The 16,730-nt window shown below is 37.9% G+C and overlaps 1 protein-coding gene across 1 annotated transcript; it reads left to right on the top strand.

Moving 5' to 3' along the window:
• Positions 1-1,248: 1,248 nt before the first annotated feature.
• On the top strand, positions 1,249-14,075 carry elovl5 (ELOVL fatty acid elongase 5). The gene is made up of 8 exons (XM_022763094.1): positions 1,249-1,399; positions 5,609-5,673; positions 6,062-6,249; positions 9,471-9,548; positions 10,220-10,391; positions 10,969-11,093; positions 11,619-11,753; positions 12,514-14,075. Exons 2-8 carry the CDS (start codon positions 5,616-5,618, stop codon positions 12,640-12,642), a joined length of 885 nt encoding a protein of 294 aa, XP_022618815.1. The 5' UTR covers positions 1,249-1,399; positions 5,609-5,615; the 3' UTR covers positions 12,643-14,075.
• Positions 14,076-16,730: the final 2,655 nt, after the last annotated feature.

The raw sequence follows: 16,730 nt of genomic DNA, 5'->3' as shown, positions 1-16,730 counted from the left end.
ACTTTTTTCAGTGCCTGCAAGTTGCTGCTGTTGTTACTCTTTAAACTGATCAATGATTGTAATAATATTAGTTAGTGTTACTTCTGCTGCACAATGAGATTTACACTTGGACATAAACTTGACATTATTGGTTGATAGCCTCAGAAAGAAAATAAGGAGCCCTAAATAAAGTTTTTGCCCTTAACCTTCAGAAACTCAGGGGTGGCCCTGGGTACAGCACCCTGATCTACAACTTTGTTATACCAATCTGGGACCTTGTGAGTAAGGATTTGTCAAATCTCAAAGCACAGAAGCTGTTGATTGATTTTATGTTGCTAAATCAGTTTACTAATCAGGGTGAATAGCTTTGAGGTCATGCCAAAAACCTGGTGATAACATACTATCAATAGATTATACAGACTGTGAAAGTGTGTTAATGATTGACCAAGTCGACTGAATATCAAAGAAGAAGAGGAGAAATTCCTCATTTCTCAAAATACCTGTGAAACTACATTTACTCAAGTTCAAATTTTAGGTAGGCTATTTGTACATCACTTGAGTTTTTGTATTTGATGCCACTTCAGACTTATATTCCACCACATTTAACTGACTATAGTTCCTAGTTAAATTGCAGATTTACACAAAACATATGATGATCTTATAAAATATAATGCACTATATTATTAAATACAGTTATGATGCATTACAGATTAAACTACCTGTTTCTAAATTGTTAAATTAACCCTCTATAACAGTAAAATGCTACTTACACATAAAGACAGCAGTAATTATAATCTAATAAAACACACATATGATAATATAATTGATATTTTTCTGCATAAGGTTTTCACTTACTTTTGGTAATCCATTTTTTCCTAACAATGCTCACATGCTCTGATTTAAGATACATTTTCAATGCAAGACTTTTACTTTGCTAATGAGGAACTTTCCTGGTGTAGTATATTACCACTTTTACTTATTTTATTTAAGTAAAGGGTCTGAATTCTAAAGTTTTCTAAAAATTAATTTTTAAAAAACACGCCCATACAGTCTTAACATGCTTCAGGTTCATGATTTGCGAGGTTTATAACCTATTAAAGTGTAATTGGAGGAGGTCATCGATCGCTTTGATGTCATCTCTTTGACTCTATGTGTGTGTGTGTGTGTGTGCGTTGCTACTACACACCGGGTCACCTCCTGGCTCTAACGCTCCTGCAGGGCAAAGGGCCAGCCTGCGCGTTCCTCCCACTATTTTCCACTGAGCGACAAGGCTGCACATTGTGCTCAGACCGGGCCAGCCAGCCAAGGTTACACAGTCGTTTTCTCTCCCCGCCTCTGAAGGTAGACAGTCCACGGCAAACAGCTGCGGCTCTTCATCCACACTCAACATTTCGCCACCGGACGGCTGGGGGACTTTGTGGTAAGGCTTTCTATGGTTTTATTTAGGAGGAAGGGAAAAAAAAAAAGATTGTTGCGGCGCGCATGGCGTCTAAGCGATGAGTTTGGGTGATGCTGGAGCTGTGACCTCCATAGTTACTGTAGCCTGGATGCGATCGACAGGATGCGATAAGTTTTTATGATGATTATTATTATTATTTTATTAATTCCTGTCTGGAAGTTTCAGTTGTCAGATAAGTGGATGATGTTATGAAGTAACCGAAGCTCATCAGCCCAGCGCTTACATCTTTCACTTCAACTGGAGACCGGACTGCTGTTTTGTACCTTAACCGTCGACTACAGCGCGTAAAGTGCAGTTTAGATCACACGTGTGACCCCGATGGAAAATTACTATAGTACAATATGGTGGTGCAAATAAACGGCAGGTCGGAGTTTCGGTTCAGAATTGAAGTACATTTGTTATGTACTCGCGATGCTGCATGATCATCATCGTAACATTAAAGTCTCCCTGTAAGGACACAGCCAGCCTAATGCTGCACAATGTTTGTATGTAGTTATCATACTGTGCTGTGACAAAGTTACTCCTCCCTGCGAAAACTTTTCAATGTTGCTTTTGCTGCTGTGTCTGGACAGGCTGTGATTTTGCAGTTTTGCATGTCTGTATGATGTCATGCACAAAATATTGTTTTTAAGAAACTTCTGGAGAGCCATTACAAATTCTAAATCCTCCACTGTAGCCCACCATTACACTATCATTATTTGTTATTTTCAATATCTTACTAATGATCTCTGTAGTATACTTACCTGTATATTACATACATATAGCTATACATGTATGTGTATATACATAGACTATAATAAAATATTACCATTCAGAGTTAGAGTTGTAGGGTAGTTTTTAGTTTTAGTCTAACTATCTATCTATCTATCTATCTATCTATCTATCTATCTATCTATCTATCTATCTATCTACATTTCAGTATTTAAATGTTATTCATATGAGCATCTGTTTATGAACATATACAGCACATACAGCATGCACAAATTCAACAAATAAAAGGTACATGATCACACTAATGCACAGTAAAACAATTCAACTCATTAATTTTCAACACTGGCAACAATGTTCCCAGAGATTTTAAAGGGACACTGCAGCATGCCTTAAATGGTTTTGCGAAATCTCTGGCAACAGACACATTTTGTAATTGTTTCATACTTACATCATATTGCCCAACCCCAGCTCTTACAGTAAATTAGCCTGTTTGAGTAAATCACTATCAGCTACAGCGATGAAACCACAGTTTTATTCTGGCCAAAGTCATGATGATGCATTAGTGTTTTGGAAAGCCCCAGCCTTGCCTTTGATTGTTTAGACATATAGTATTTTGCGTGGCTCCAGCATGTACCAAGCAAATACTCATTGACTGGCTGCTAACATGGTCTCCTGTTGTGGCTCATCATGCTCTGATTAAGGCCTTGCAGATTATCATGTTTTGGTTGCAGCCTAATGCATCTCTGATAATCAGAGCATGGACATTACTGTACTGGGGGTTGATCAGAATAAGCCATATTTAGTTCCTGCAGATAAGTGGTAATGGACAAATGCAACTATCAGTAATATTTGATTTGTTGCCTAGGCAGCAATTCACAGTCATGTGCAGGGTTTAAATCAGCCTAACGTTTGATTTCTATATTCAGTATATGCACAGAAACTCCTTGGTTTATGCTATTCATGCTGTTGTGCAACTCAGATGTTAAAATTATTACTGAATTCAAGTGAATATTTCTTTACGTTGAATTGATTTGAAAAAATGTATTGAAAGTATGTGAGCAAAGTCAGTGACATGGCCCCTCAGTTCTATAAGTCATATTTCAATGTCATATGACTGTATAGAAGAGCCATGTGCAGATTCAATTGAGATGCTTTAGCTAAATTTGATACATCTTCTCACATTTCTGTCTATAAAGTCCAAGGTTAACCTGTAAAGCTGGGTTCTACTTTAACCTCGGACATACAGAAAAGATGACCCATCCAGCACATTTATTTATTATATTTTCTTAAATTTAGTTCAGGAATATGTGTCTTTGTTGGAGAAACAGGCCGATGTACTGATGGTCACATGGGTTAGGGTTAGATGTATCTCACATCTCGAAGGAGGCGTTATGGGAGGAAGATGTACAGAGAGCGGACTTGAGCCCATATTTTGTCTTGTGTCATGTTTCCAGCTGTAGACGCAGGTGTAGACTTTCCAGTGGTGCAGCAGTCTGTGACGTAACGGCACTGAAATGAATGTATAGCTCAGAGGCCCGACAGTGGAACTAGAGAGCTAAAGACATGCCGCGATTTCTAGTAGCTGGAGGCACATTGTGCAAAACCTCAGGTGATATAGCATGGTATTGCAAAGAATACGAAGGCCTGCAGGACTGTGCAAATACCTCTGGGGTGATAATGAAGAAAGAGTTTGTGGCTGAGAATTATCAGGTTTTCAGTGTGACACTCAGCTGCAGGGATTTGTGCAGCTTTTGCTCGGCAGTGTGAATAATCTGGTCACAATTTAAAAAAACCCAGAATGTTTATTTAATCTGTAGACGCTCACCTTATATTGTGGGGTGCTTGAGCCAGAGTTGTAAGGCTCTATCTCTGGTCTTCAGTGTCTTCTATACATGGCTGTGCGACATGTTTCTACAGACGTAGATTTAGGTCAGAGTACTTCCTGCATGTTGATGATACTTTAGTAGGGAGTGGAGAAACAGGTTTGAGAAGAGAATCTGTTAATAACAACTAGAGATACATTTGCTAAAGGAAGTGTCCAGCTCTGAACATCATACAGTTGTGTAAATGGGCTTTCTGTTTTATATCACAGGGCTGATCTGACTGTCAGAGGCAGAGCAGCAGAATCTAATATTATATTGTAAATTACATATAATGTGACTGGCAGCTGTTTAAATCAGAATGGATACACCAACCATGTGTTTGAAACACTCAAAAAACATTGAGCGATTAACAGATGCAAACAAAAATGCACCACCACCACAATTTGACAGCTTTGGCAAGAAATACATTCACAAAGTAAATGTAGCAGCTTTGCCTGGGCAAGTCAGGATTCTGCAATTATTATTGCTGGAGCATGTTAGGGATAATAAATCTCCACAGTTTGACATCCTCATTACCTTGAACAATGTAAAAGCCAGAGAATCACTATGCAGCAGTCTTAACTGAACAGAGATGTGGTTATCTTCAGTACACACCTGCCTGCTGGCTTCTTGTTTTGTGTCCCAGAGTGAGAAGTGGCCACATTTGATCTGTTGTTTGAAACCACAGGGATGTGAAGGATCAGTTATTGGGACACGGGAGAGGAAGGACACACTGGAGCACAAACAGACACAAAAAAAAAATAAAAAGACACAGTAATCAAGTACAGATTTGTAACAACAGTAACATTAGACAAATACCAGACTAATGACTGTCTAACATCAGTGGTGAGAAAAAGAGTTATGATCTCAGCTGCTGTCTTAACTGGTTATGAGCATGTATCTAAACTGACAAGTTTGAGTTACATTTTGTTATTAAAACACTACTCAGAGTTCTTTGACATTGCCAGATGAATGTCATTATGATTACTAATCAAGCCTTCTGTCAGGCAGATTAAGTAAGCTTATCATACTTAAAGCTGTACTGATAAATATTTTTGAGCAAACAATTGGTCAAATTAGTCTGTGTAATGCAAAATATGGCATTCAGGATGACAAATCCACACACAATTCACACAATTATCACTTAGTCTGCATTTTCCCTCAGCTCTGTGGAGCGTTTTAACTTCTTTCAGCTCCCTGTTTTGGTTTGACAGCCCACAACTTTACTGTTTTTGTTGACTCTCCCAAAAAACACTTTGGTAAACCCACTGGACGCTACCTGCTTAGCACCAAACGGACAGACAAAGGCCAAAAGTGACTTACATTTATCAGATCACCAGAAACACAACACAACTCTGAAGAAATAGTAATGTGGCTCTATGCCTGCTGGGATGTGTAGGCAGCTGTTTGCGAACACATTGTTGTTATCAATTTTAAAAGGTGCTTTATATGTCAAATGTGTGTGTGATGTTCAGCTTATTGTGGTTTTTTTGAGTGCTCGATTAGCATTTATTAATAGTAGTTTTAACATTAAGGTGATTGTAAAATAAACATCTAATGGATGTGTGCTGGCTCTCATTATGCATGCTGTTTTTAGGTGACAAATGGAGACCTTCAATCATAAACTGAACACTTACATAGGGTCATGGATGGGTCCCAGAGGTAAGTCAAGTTTATGTTGCCGTCTTACTTGCTGATGTAAAATGCATGGCTCTTGTTTGACTTCCAAAGTGGTGCAAAAAACTGTAGTTACTGCAAAATCTCAGCAGAGCACTGCAGTTAACTGAAAATTGAAAGTAGTGAAGGTAAACGTTACCTAAAACCTTTGACCCAAGTCATTCATTACATGCTGTACACATTGCATGGACCTGCACAGGAATTCTGCTATGGTTTTTCACCTCCTAACCTCCTGCTAACCTTTTGTATTGAGCAAACATTGTTCAGTGCGCACTGCTACTGCTTGTCACCTCTGAAGTTCATCTGCTATTACCAGTGAGGCCACCTTATCAGCGCTTATATAAAAATTGGCCTCTTTATCTGCATATTTCAGATCAGCGAGTGAAGGGATGGCTGCTGCTGGACAACTACCCACCAACCTTTGCACTCACAGTCATGTACCTTCTGATCGTGTGGATGGGGCCCAAGTACATGAAACACAGGCAGCCGTACTCCTGCAGAGGCCTCCTGGTGCTCTACAATCTGGGCCTCACACTCTTGTCTTTCTACATGTTCTATGAGGTAAACACAGACTGCTCGGCACTGAGAGATGTGTTGAAGTAGGCCAAAGCAATCACTGCAATGTCACACTGCAGACAGATTATGAAAAAAAAAAAAAAGAGAAGAGAGAATTGACCTGAACCAGAGCTGCATACTCACTAAAACTAGTGTGTGAATATGACCAGATATCTTTAATTATTTTTGATACAAATAATTTGACATTTTGGAAAAATGCCTATGAACTGTCTTGCCAGAATTAGATGAGGATACTAAGATTGATACCACTTTCATGTGTTTACACTAAATATAGGCCTTTCTTTTGTTCTTGGTACCTTCACAGAGAGCCAGACTAGCTGTTCACCCCTGTATCAAGTCTTTATGCTAAAATAAGATAACCGGCCTATAGAATTATATTTACTGTACAGTTAGCAAGAAAGCAAACAAGCATATTATGCTTATGTCAAACTAGTACTCACTCTTGGCTTTCGAGCCAAGAGTTGAAACTAATATATATATATATAGCTATATTAGCTGGAAAAAAAACACACCAAAACATAAGACCACAACTTGTAAATATGAGTAAATATAAATAATTAATGAGCCTTAGAGGCACAGGTAGGAGGATTTTGTTACCAATGGACAAAGCCAGGCTAGCCCGTTAACAGTCTTTATGCTAAGCTAACGGGCTGCTTGCTACAGCAATCAAATTTACAAGACAAATATATATAAGAGAAGTATCAATCTTCTCATCTCACAGCAAATTAGCAAATAAACGTAGTTCCCAAAATGCCAAACTGCTCCTTTAAATATGTGGGAAACAGCTAGCCTGGCTCTGTCCAAAGATAACAAAATCCATCTACCAGGATACTAATTAACATGTCTCATTTGTTTATCCCATACAAAAAACTGTTGCAAAACAGTAAGTTTTACTTTATTAGGTGTTTTTTTCTTCTTGATAAGCTCTATATACTAAGCTAAGCTAACATAGCCATAGCTTTATATTTAATGGACAGACATGAGTGGTATCAATCTTCTCATCCAACTCTCAGCAAGAAAGTGAATAAGCATATTTTGCAAGAATGTCAAACTATTTCTTTATCACTTTACTCTGATTAGACGGGCCTGTAGCTGCAGGCGTCTCTCACTGAAAGCTACCATGAGGGACAATGCTATCAGGGAGTGAGAGGGACACAGCTGGACGCTGACAGGCTCATTGTTTCAGCCATCAAATCCCTCATATACCCTCGCAGACATCAGCACAGCCCCCTATTGTTTGCTCGAAAACTGCTTTTTTATAAACAGCTGACTAAATAACTGTAATTGATAGATCCACTGTGGTAAACAAGCATGGAATTGGATTCTTATTTGACAAGGTGGGAGAGTCTGAGCTGAATTTGTTGTTTTAAGTTGTAGCAGCAGTGGCCAGGCTTTACTTATCATAGTGATAGCTATCTATTGTTTTAGCCTACCTGCGAATACCAGAGCGTCAGAACAAGACATTGTGTTTCGTAACCGTGTAAGTCTAACGTATCTGCACTCTCCTCCTCATCCAGCCTGCAGAACAAGTTTCTTGTCTTTCTGTCTGCATTGCATAAGGCCCTGGTAGACTGTTCTCTGTGAGATTCATTAAACCCTGTACTCTGACCATTGCCCGGCCAGGGGGTGAGCTTTTGTCAGTCCAAGATCAATACCACCTGATGTGAATCAAAATACAGGGCAGTTTTGTTCTTGTCAACTTTCCAGGGTACAGCGGTTCATCACATAATGATTGTAATTAAAAGTGATTGTAATTATTTTTTTTATATGTTGACTAATACTACTGTAGGTTTGAAGAAATAATGAAGGAGGTACTGTATATCAGGTTAGTGGGAGGATACTGTCTGTGCACCCATGATAAAATACTTGATGTTCAAAAACCAAAGGTCATTCTGATGCTGGTTTTTAACTGATGGCAGTTTCTTGGCTAATGTTATTCAGGAAAGCCTTTTACAGCAGCAGACAAGGACAGTGGATCTATATTGATTTGGTGAATCAGCATTGAACTCCACCATCTATGTGCATTTGAATATTTATTCTTTAAAGGGGCATGTCACCTATTACACAAAAAGAGGTTAGCTTGCTTGTCACACAGAGTACTTCTCAGCCTGTGAATGCCTGGTGTATAATTTCTATTGTGTCTATTGTGTGTCTATTGTGTCAAGTCTATGAAAATAACCCTGATGGTATCAACTTGGACTTGGGAGATTTCAAATTTCAAATAGACAGTCTGTGTAATATCTCTAACTGAAGATGCTAATATCCTTGCTAAGCTTAAATTTGTTCAACGTACACTTCCTGATGACATGGAGTGTGAGATTTTTGTATAATTTGTTCTGCCCTATCTAAATTTGTTTAATCTTGTATGGCCTTGTATGCATGCTGGAATTGTGAAGGGACTTCAGTTCAAATTAGCTTCATGCTAACTCTGGTACAATACATTAAAGGGTAACATTTACAGTATGTTCATATTACACATGGTCCCTTTAAAAAAAAGTTGAATAAATATTTGAGTTGCCTTATGGGAATTGTAGCATAAGGCCCCGGTAGACCATATCCGTATCCCATTGTTTTTGGAGCTGCACCCATACTACGGACCAAGAGTCAGGATATTAACTTTACTATACAAAAATATACTAGTATAGATAGATAGATACTTTATTTATCCCCTAGGGGAAATTCATGTATATAGTCACAGGTGTACAGGTGTGCAGCGTTAGATGGTTACTATTAGCTATCTACCAGTCTGGTCCTATCTACCTGTGTGTAAAAATGCTTTAATCATATTAATTACTTCCAACACGCTCTGTGATAGCATCATCATCTAAATTCACCTGAAGACCTTTAAACATGATGTCATACATTATATTTCAATAGCAGGGTGAGCTGGTTTTTTACTAGATTAAATATTTTTTACTAACGTCAGCAGCTAAAAATCATTCACCACAACCTGACCACAGATATGTGACTATGTCTGGTTATCTGACATGCTATCTGTCTGTGCTTTTTTTTTTTTTTTTTTTTTTTTTTTTTTTGTGCTCGTGCTTATTACTCGCTGGACAGGGACATTCACATTTTACAACACCACATTGCATTTGTGCATTGCAGTGTAGTGTCTGGGTGTTGCATATGTGTTCATATGATTTGGTGATATCTGAACCGAATCTCAATCACCAATCACCAAATCTTATTGGCTTTTTCTTCAGCTTGTTACTGCTGTGTGGCACGGTGGCTACAACTTCTACTGCCAGGACACTCACAGTGCACAGGAAGTGGATAATAAGGTGAGTCAGTCAAACCCTTTTTATGTTTATTGCTGGGGATGGTTTTTCCTACAGAAGCATCTCTGACATAATTTAATTGTAAAGTATATGATTTCCCATTCCCTTTCTTGCAATTATTGACAGGACAGTAAAAGTATAAATATGAGTCACTGTAGGAGGGCTAGAATATATATAACGTTAAGCAAAATGTGCATTTTTTATTTCCTCTCAAATCTACTGCTCTGATTCCTTTGGGCGAGAACCTGTAAATCCCGGCAGATAAGCTGCAGAGACAGGGAGTCAATTTAATCCGACTCTTGTCATCATGATGACTGTCTTTAGTGTCCCTACTGAGCTCTGCAGTGGAGGTGAAAACAAGGCTCACAGAGAAATGTGCACAGCTTTGCAGTTCTGTGGTGATTAAATAAATAAAAAAGGTTTATCAATGTGTCACTGCTACAGATAGTTAAACTGCTTTATGATTAATCCTGAACATTCAAGGGCCTTTGGGACAGATATCTGTGAATCACCTTGCATTGATAAATAATGTGTGTAGGAATTTTGGAAGAACTTTTTCACTGTATTTTTATGATTTGCTGTCGAGCATTGCGGTGCCTCTTCAGGAATGTACAGTTTTCCTTCTGTTTTCCTTCTGTCCTTACCCATTCTTCTTTTGCTGTGTCTGCCCTCAGATTATAAATGTCCTGTGGTGGTATTACTTCTCCAAGCTCATCGAATTCATGGACACATTTTTCTTCATACTACGAAAGAATAATCATCAGATCACGTTTCTTCACATCTACCACCACGCTACCATGCTGAATATCTGGTGGTTCGTTATGAACTGGATACCCTGCGGCCATTGTGAGTGTTCTACCACAACTTTGCCCTCCAGTGACGCAAATCATTCCAGGAACCACATTTAGGCTGTTTGGGCTCACAGCGAGCTAAATAATTCAAGTGCTCTAATGTTAAACCCATTAGCACTGAAAACAGCCTGTTTTCCCCACAAAGCCTTGAAGGACACAAAGTGACACTTATTGACCTGAGCGCTGTTGCACTGTGTAACATACCTTTTTTTGCCCTTTTCTATTAAGAAAGCAGCACAGCACTCTGCGAGGTAGAAGGTCTTAAACTGAAAATCACTTCAAATACGCTGTTTACTGTTGACTTAAACATAATGTGACATTTCTGATCTATAAACATGTTCTATTATTTATCAGATGTTCACTATATTATTTCTGTATTACTTTACTGTTAATGGCTTTTATTGATTTTACATGAACATTGTAGTAATGTTTCTAAAAAGAGCAGACTAATGAAAAGTCTGTTATTCCCTGTATGATCATTGCCCTCCTGAATGCCAGTCACTCGCCATTCACTGACTGTTATTGCTCTGTAGATGAATAACTTCCTGTGTCTCTCCTCTGTGTCTGCCCAGCGTACTTCGGTGCGTCCCTAAACAGCTTCGTCCACGTCGTGATGTATTCTTACTACGGCCTCTCAGCCATCCCAGCCATGCGGCCGTACCTTTGGTGGAAGAAATACATCACGCAGTTACAGCTGGTGGGTTCAACCTGTAGTTTCTTCACAGTGGTGGAAGAAGCTCTCAGATCCTTAAGTGAAAGTAGCAATATTGTGTGAAAAATCTGATGCTGTAAAGTATCTGTAGCTGCAAAAGAAATGCATGGAATAGAAAGTAAAGTACAAATACCTTACCATACCAAATACCATAAGTACAGTAGTCGAGCAAATGTACTTTCCACCACAGTTTCTTCCCTCCTTTGTGTCATCCTCCTTCATTCCTAGGTGTAAAAAATTGAAATAAAACATATTTTTAGTCTTTTGGTTTGTATGTGATAATAGTTATATTCATTTTACATTGTGGAGCTGATGTTGCTGTTTAGATCTTGGAAGCTTTCCTGGACTATTTAGCGCAGCACCCTCTTTAGCATTAACACGACGCAGATGCTTTTACCATCAATTTAAGATATTTTAGGCCCTGGATCAACATTACCTTTGTATAGGCTCTCGGTGTCACCATCTCACTCTGGTATGTGTCTGCATGTATGTGTCATGTTCCCTCCACAGATCCAGTTCTTTTTAACCATGTCCCAGACAATGTGTGCAGTCATATGGCCATGTGACTTCCCCATGGGATGGCTGTACTTCCAAATAAGTTACATGGTCACCCTCATTATCCTTTTCTCAAACTTCTACATTCAGGTTAGTAGTTTTTTCCATTTTAAAGCGTTAATGAATGAGTTTAAATGATAAATGTGGTGATATTTTCTTATTGTTAGCAAATTCCATGAAGAGACTAAAGCTAACAATGAACTCCTCTGCGAACAAGGCTTGTATCTAAAGCTTGATGTATCTTACTCCTCTGTGCCATACAGCTCCATTGCTTTCCAAAAACTATTACAAACCATCAATGAGCCACATCTTTGCACTGGGTGACATAATCCTTCATTACCATGAACATGGGCACTGTAGTTTATTTTGAGTCCATCCCACATGCACTGTCCTGCTGCTCTAAATACCTGTACTCACTTAAGCACCAAATATGTATTAATCCGCAGCTGAAAATACCCCCCAACAAATGCAACAGTTCCTTCTGTTTGAGTAATGTTTTCTTAAAAAAACTACAGTGCCCAGATGTTTCAGAAAATTACTCTTGGTCTCTTTGGACTTTTGGACTCCACTGTATATGTATTATTTTTGGTTTTAGGGTTTTCAGGAGAATATGTCGACTATAAGAAAAATAGAGAGTAAAGCAAGCCTATCCTTCATGTTATAACTGTATATTTGTCTTTTTATATGCATGAATACGAAAATTTGGTGACCTAGTTTTAAGAGTTTAAAAACTCTGATAATAACATGTTTCATTAATTACATTTAAGTATGAAGTAACTTTATTCAATTTTCCATTTATAACATTATGTGTAATAACATGTTCTCTCTCCCTCTATTTCTCTCACACAAGACGTACAAGAAGCACAGTGGTTCTCTAAAGAAGGAGCACCAGAACGGCTCTCCTGTATCAACAAATGGACATGCAAATGGGACGCCATCTATGGAGCACAATGTACACAAGAAACTGAGGGTGGATTGACATTTGCGAAACCGATGCTCACTGTAGTGTGTTAGCTAATGCTGCTAGGAGGTATAATTATCTTCTTATCTAGAATAATCTAGCATTCACTTGATGAAATAAGCCATAGCCACATATATCCAGAGACTTTCCATGTTTTTGCACACACTGCTACTCATGGCATTGAATTATGAAATTAATATAGTTTAAGGAGAAGAGTATTGTAGTATGGCTGACGCTGCACAACGTGTCCTCCCCCACCCTCTAGAGGAAATTCATTCCAAAGCGAAAGATCTTGTTCTTGCTACCAGCAAACAAACACATATTCTGACTCATTCAACGATGCTTTACACACAGGAAGTCCAAAGATGAAAGCTCCAGCGAGTGTGTTGGCAGCTGAAGGTTTCATTACACTCAGTGACATCAACTTAAGGGACAATTAAAACAACACAGTGCTTACTATCGTCTTTAATGTCTAACTAGAGCATGCATCTTGCGTCTTGCCTTATCTAACTCCTGCCTGTGCTAAATTTTGCCCTGTATAACTGTAATGCATTTTATTAGTAGGTATTGTAGTAACAGCAGAAGTTGCATATTGCTGTATATTTGCAGCGCAGGGTCTTCAATTTGGAATATTTAGCCATCTAACCAAAGCATAACCAAAGCATATAATGTACATTCATATGCAAGGCTTCATTTTTAAACCAGTTCAAGACACAGTTTTAGAGGGCAGTTGTTGTGTTTTATGAGCACAATTTAAACTCAGTCCTCCTTAGAATCCCCCATGTTACAAAGATCAGTTTTTCTCCTTTCTCACTGTGTTATATCTACTATAGCTTTATCCGGTAAATGCAGTTAGAACTTCAAAAAACACTTTATATTCAAATAAATTTTACTATATAGTTGAGAATGAAAGCTCGCTATTGACCATGGAAACAGCAGACGAAAAAACAATCTCACCACAGTGTCCATTTACAGCAGTAGATGCTCTGGTGGTTTTGCTTGTCACACCATCTTCACCAACACATGGATTTTTCCCAGGTGTCAAGAGAAGTTCTTAACATGCTCAGAAAAATCGAAACATAAACCTCATCTTGAGGTTTCTGTTTTAATGTTTTAATCATCATGAGCTGCTGGACACTTGAACTTCACCCTAGGGGATAAATAAAGTATAGATCTATCTATTTGCTGAGGGAGATCAGATGATACAAACAAAAGCGCCAGAACAGCTACTAAATGGACCTCGTAGTGGAATTATTTTGTCAATTAGTTATTTTTTTTCTATACATAAATAGGGTGCCTTCTGGACCAGTTAATTTGGTTTCTAATGTAGCATTTCTCATCTTTTCAATATGCTTTCATCCTGGCTCATGTTGGTCCATTTCAGACTAATGTGTGTCAAACTTCCTGTTCAAATCCTGTGCCTGACTCTTCACTTGTTTTTTTTTTTTGTTTTTTTTAATTATCAAATGTCCTAAATCATCATTCCTAACATCTGGCACATACTACATGCAATAGAGATGTTTATCTTAGGTTAGATCAAGATCAATACCACTTTCACGGTTAGCCTAGCTTAGCATAAAGACTGGAAACTGGGGGAAACAAGTAGCCTAGCTCTGTCCAAAGGTAGAGGAAATCTGCCTACCAAAACCTCTAAAGCTCACTTTAAATCTTATTACCTTTGGAAGAGAGCCAAACCTGCTGTTTCCAGTCTTTACACTAAGCTAAGCTAACTGGATGCTGGCTGTAGCCTTATATTTAATGCACAGATATGAGGTATATTCTGAACTATTGCTCAGCAAAACTATTCCTTAAGCATTTTCAAAAACACCAAACAAAAAAAACAAAAACAAAAAAAAAAAATCAGAACTGTTTCTCTTTTTCTCTTTCTGAGTTTTTGTGATGTGAAAACAACAAAGTCGTTACATGAAAATTATTTTCTTTGTGAGGAAAGAAGGTTGTAATGATGCAACTATTTATTCCTTTGTGTTCCTTGTGTTATTTTCCTTTTACCATTGTCGGGGGTCTATTGTACACAGTAAATGCTGGTAAAGAAAACAAAAAGGTACAAAGATGTTTGAATTGTGAACTGTTAATGCGACACCCTCGCTATGGTGCACTGCTGCGTCGCTCTACCATGCTGATTCAATTTAATGAGATGCTGTATGGCCTTAACCATTGAATGAGCATGACATGTTGCTCAAATGTATAGGTGACCTACATTCACTGTTCACTGCATCGGAAATGATTGTTAAAATCTGAATAATACATACAAAGGCTACAGTTTCTCTGCATGATAAATCTGGTTCTCAGGCCAATAACACAAAGCTGGTTTAACAAGCATGAACCGCATCTACTCAGAAATTTAAAATTTTATTTTAAATTTCTAGCTACACTTCATCATTGGTACAGTTCATCTGTTGTACAAGGTGTCAGCACTGAAGGTAACAGGGTTTACATATTCAAGGGCAGGATTGGCATTAGCATTAAATTACTCCCCAACTGATAAAGGCCAAAGAAGCATACAGGTATGAGATATTACATTTTATAAACTGTTAAAATAAATGGTTACATTTTTGAAATCTGCGGTAAATGTGGGTTAATACGCTTTGACTCATGCTTTACTCACTGTAACATTAAAAACAAACAGATTGTAAACCTGCTGGTTTTCCTTCCTTGAAAATGATGTAAACACTACAAATAATATTGCCCCTGTAGGGCAAAAGAGTTGAGAGTTCATTGAGCCTCATAAATATTTTGAATTTTAATTGTATTAATTCAATGGTTTGGGACAACATTTATCAGCCATGCTTTGTGTTTTATGCTATGTTAGCATGCTAACATGCTAAACAAAGGTGTTGAATATTATACCTGCTAAACATCAGCATGTTAAGGCATAGTTAAGCATGTTAACATGCTGACTTTAGCATTTAGCTAAAACCACTGCATGGCAGTTGACTTATGAATTTTAGTGAATATGATGCAAATCAGATTCTTTTTTCCAAACTGGCTCTGATGAGCAAAATATACTCTAATATCAACTTTGCTTTATCAGAGTATTAAAAAATTTGTTTAGAGAAGCTTTTTGAATGAAAGTGTCAACAAATATTTCAAATATTTAGTTGGATTTGTAAAGTCCATTCCTACTTTGGTTCTCAGGTGATGAAGTATTATGTGTTTCTATAGAAGAGTTTTTTTTTGTTTTTTTTTTCAAATGTTGTAAACAAATCAGATATAATACAGGTTCTATATAGTGAAGGAAAACGTTAGAAGAGGATAGATGCTCTCCAAATATAGTAGTTTTGGATTGTCACACATTGAAGACTATGATATTGAATACTAAAATTATTAACACAAGTTTCCCCTGAAAGATACTTCCAGAGCCTTTCTCCTATGTTGCTACTTCAATACTTAGAAATGAAGAAATGTTAGTATTCATTTGAGTTTTTGCTCCTAAGCCTTGGAAAACCCATCTTTTGTAGTACTGCTGTAGTGCTAACAGGTCTTAATGTAGTTCATGTAGCTACTGGTCCAGTCAGTGTCATCATCCACTGACTGGTGAAAATAATTTTGCTAACAGAAAAAATATATAGATTGGCAGGTAAAATACTGGCATAATGACAACAGCAGTGACTCAAACAACAGTGCTGAAAAGCTTCAAATCATTATATTTCTTTATAGAAATGACAGCAGCTTCATAGTTCCAATTAAAATGTCATACTGTAAATTGGCCAAATAAAAACACTAATGTTCTCTGTTTCTTTCATGTGTTTTACTTGATTGCTTTGGATTGAAGTTGAAGCTGAAATTAGGATTTTGTGAGCGACCATGTTTGACTTCAGAGAGAAGACGTGAGGCCACAGTGAAGGGGTCCTAACCTGCAGTTTTCATTTACACATGAACCTTTTCCCAAGGAAAATAGTTCTGATACCAGCTCCCAGCTTTTCATGACCTTTGTAGTGATAAGGCCAAGGCCTGAGGAATTTGTCATTCTTGGGAATAATAGTCTAATGTTGACTGTAAACCCGATGTGGATCAGGTTTAGTTCATTTCGTCTGGTATAGTAAGGACACATGGCTGGTGAACTGTTGCTGAGCTCCCTGGGTGAC

Source organism: Seriola dumerili, unplaced genomic scaffold (assembly GCF_002260705.1).
Source record: "Seriola dumerili isolate Sdu_G_001 unplaced genomic scaffold, Sdu_1.0 BDQW01000024.1, whole genome shotgun sequence".
Lineage (NCBI taxonomy): Eukaryota > Metazoa > Chordata > Actinopteri > Carangiformes > Carangidae > Seriola > Seriola dumerili.
The sequence above is the reverse complement of the archived record's forward strand: the minus strand, read 5'-3'. Positions and strand labels throughout refer to the sequence as shown.

What these genes read in the sequence shown, in the direction of transcription:
- elovl5 (XM_022763094.1), top strand. Translation starts at nt 5,616, where the DNA reads ATGGAGACCTTCAATCATAAACTGAACACTTACATAGGGTCATGGATG. An exon ending in CACAGGAAGTGGATAATAAG is followed by an intron (nt 9,549 to 10,219) that starts GTGAGTCAGTCA and finishes GTCTGCCCTCAG; the next exon opens with ATTATAAATGTCCTGTGGTG. An exon ending in CTGGATACCCTGCGGCCATT is followed by an intron (nt 10,392 to 10,968) that starts GTGAGTGTTCTA and finishes GTGTCTGCCCAG; the next exon opens with CGTACTTCGGTGCGTCCCTA.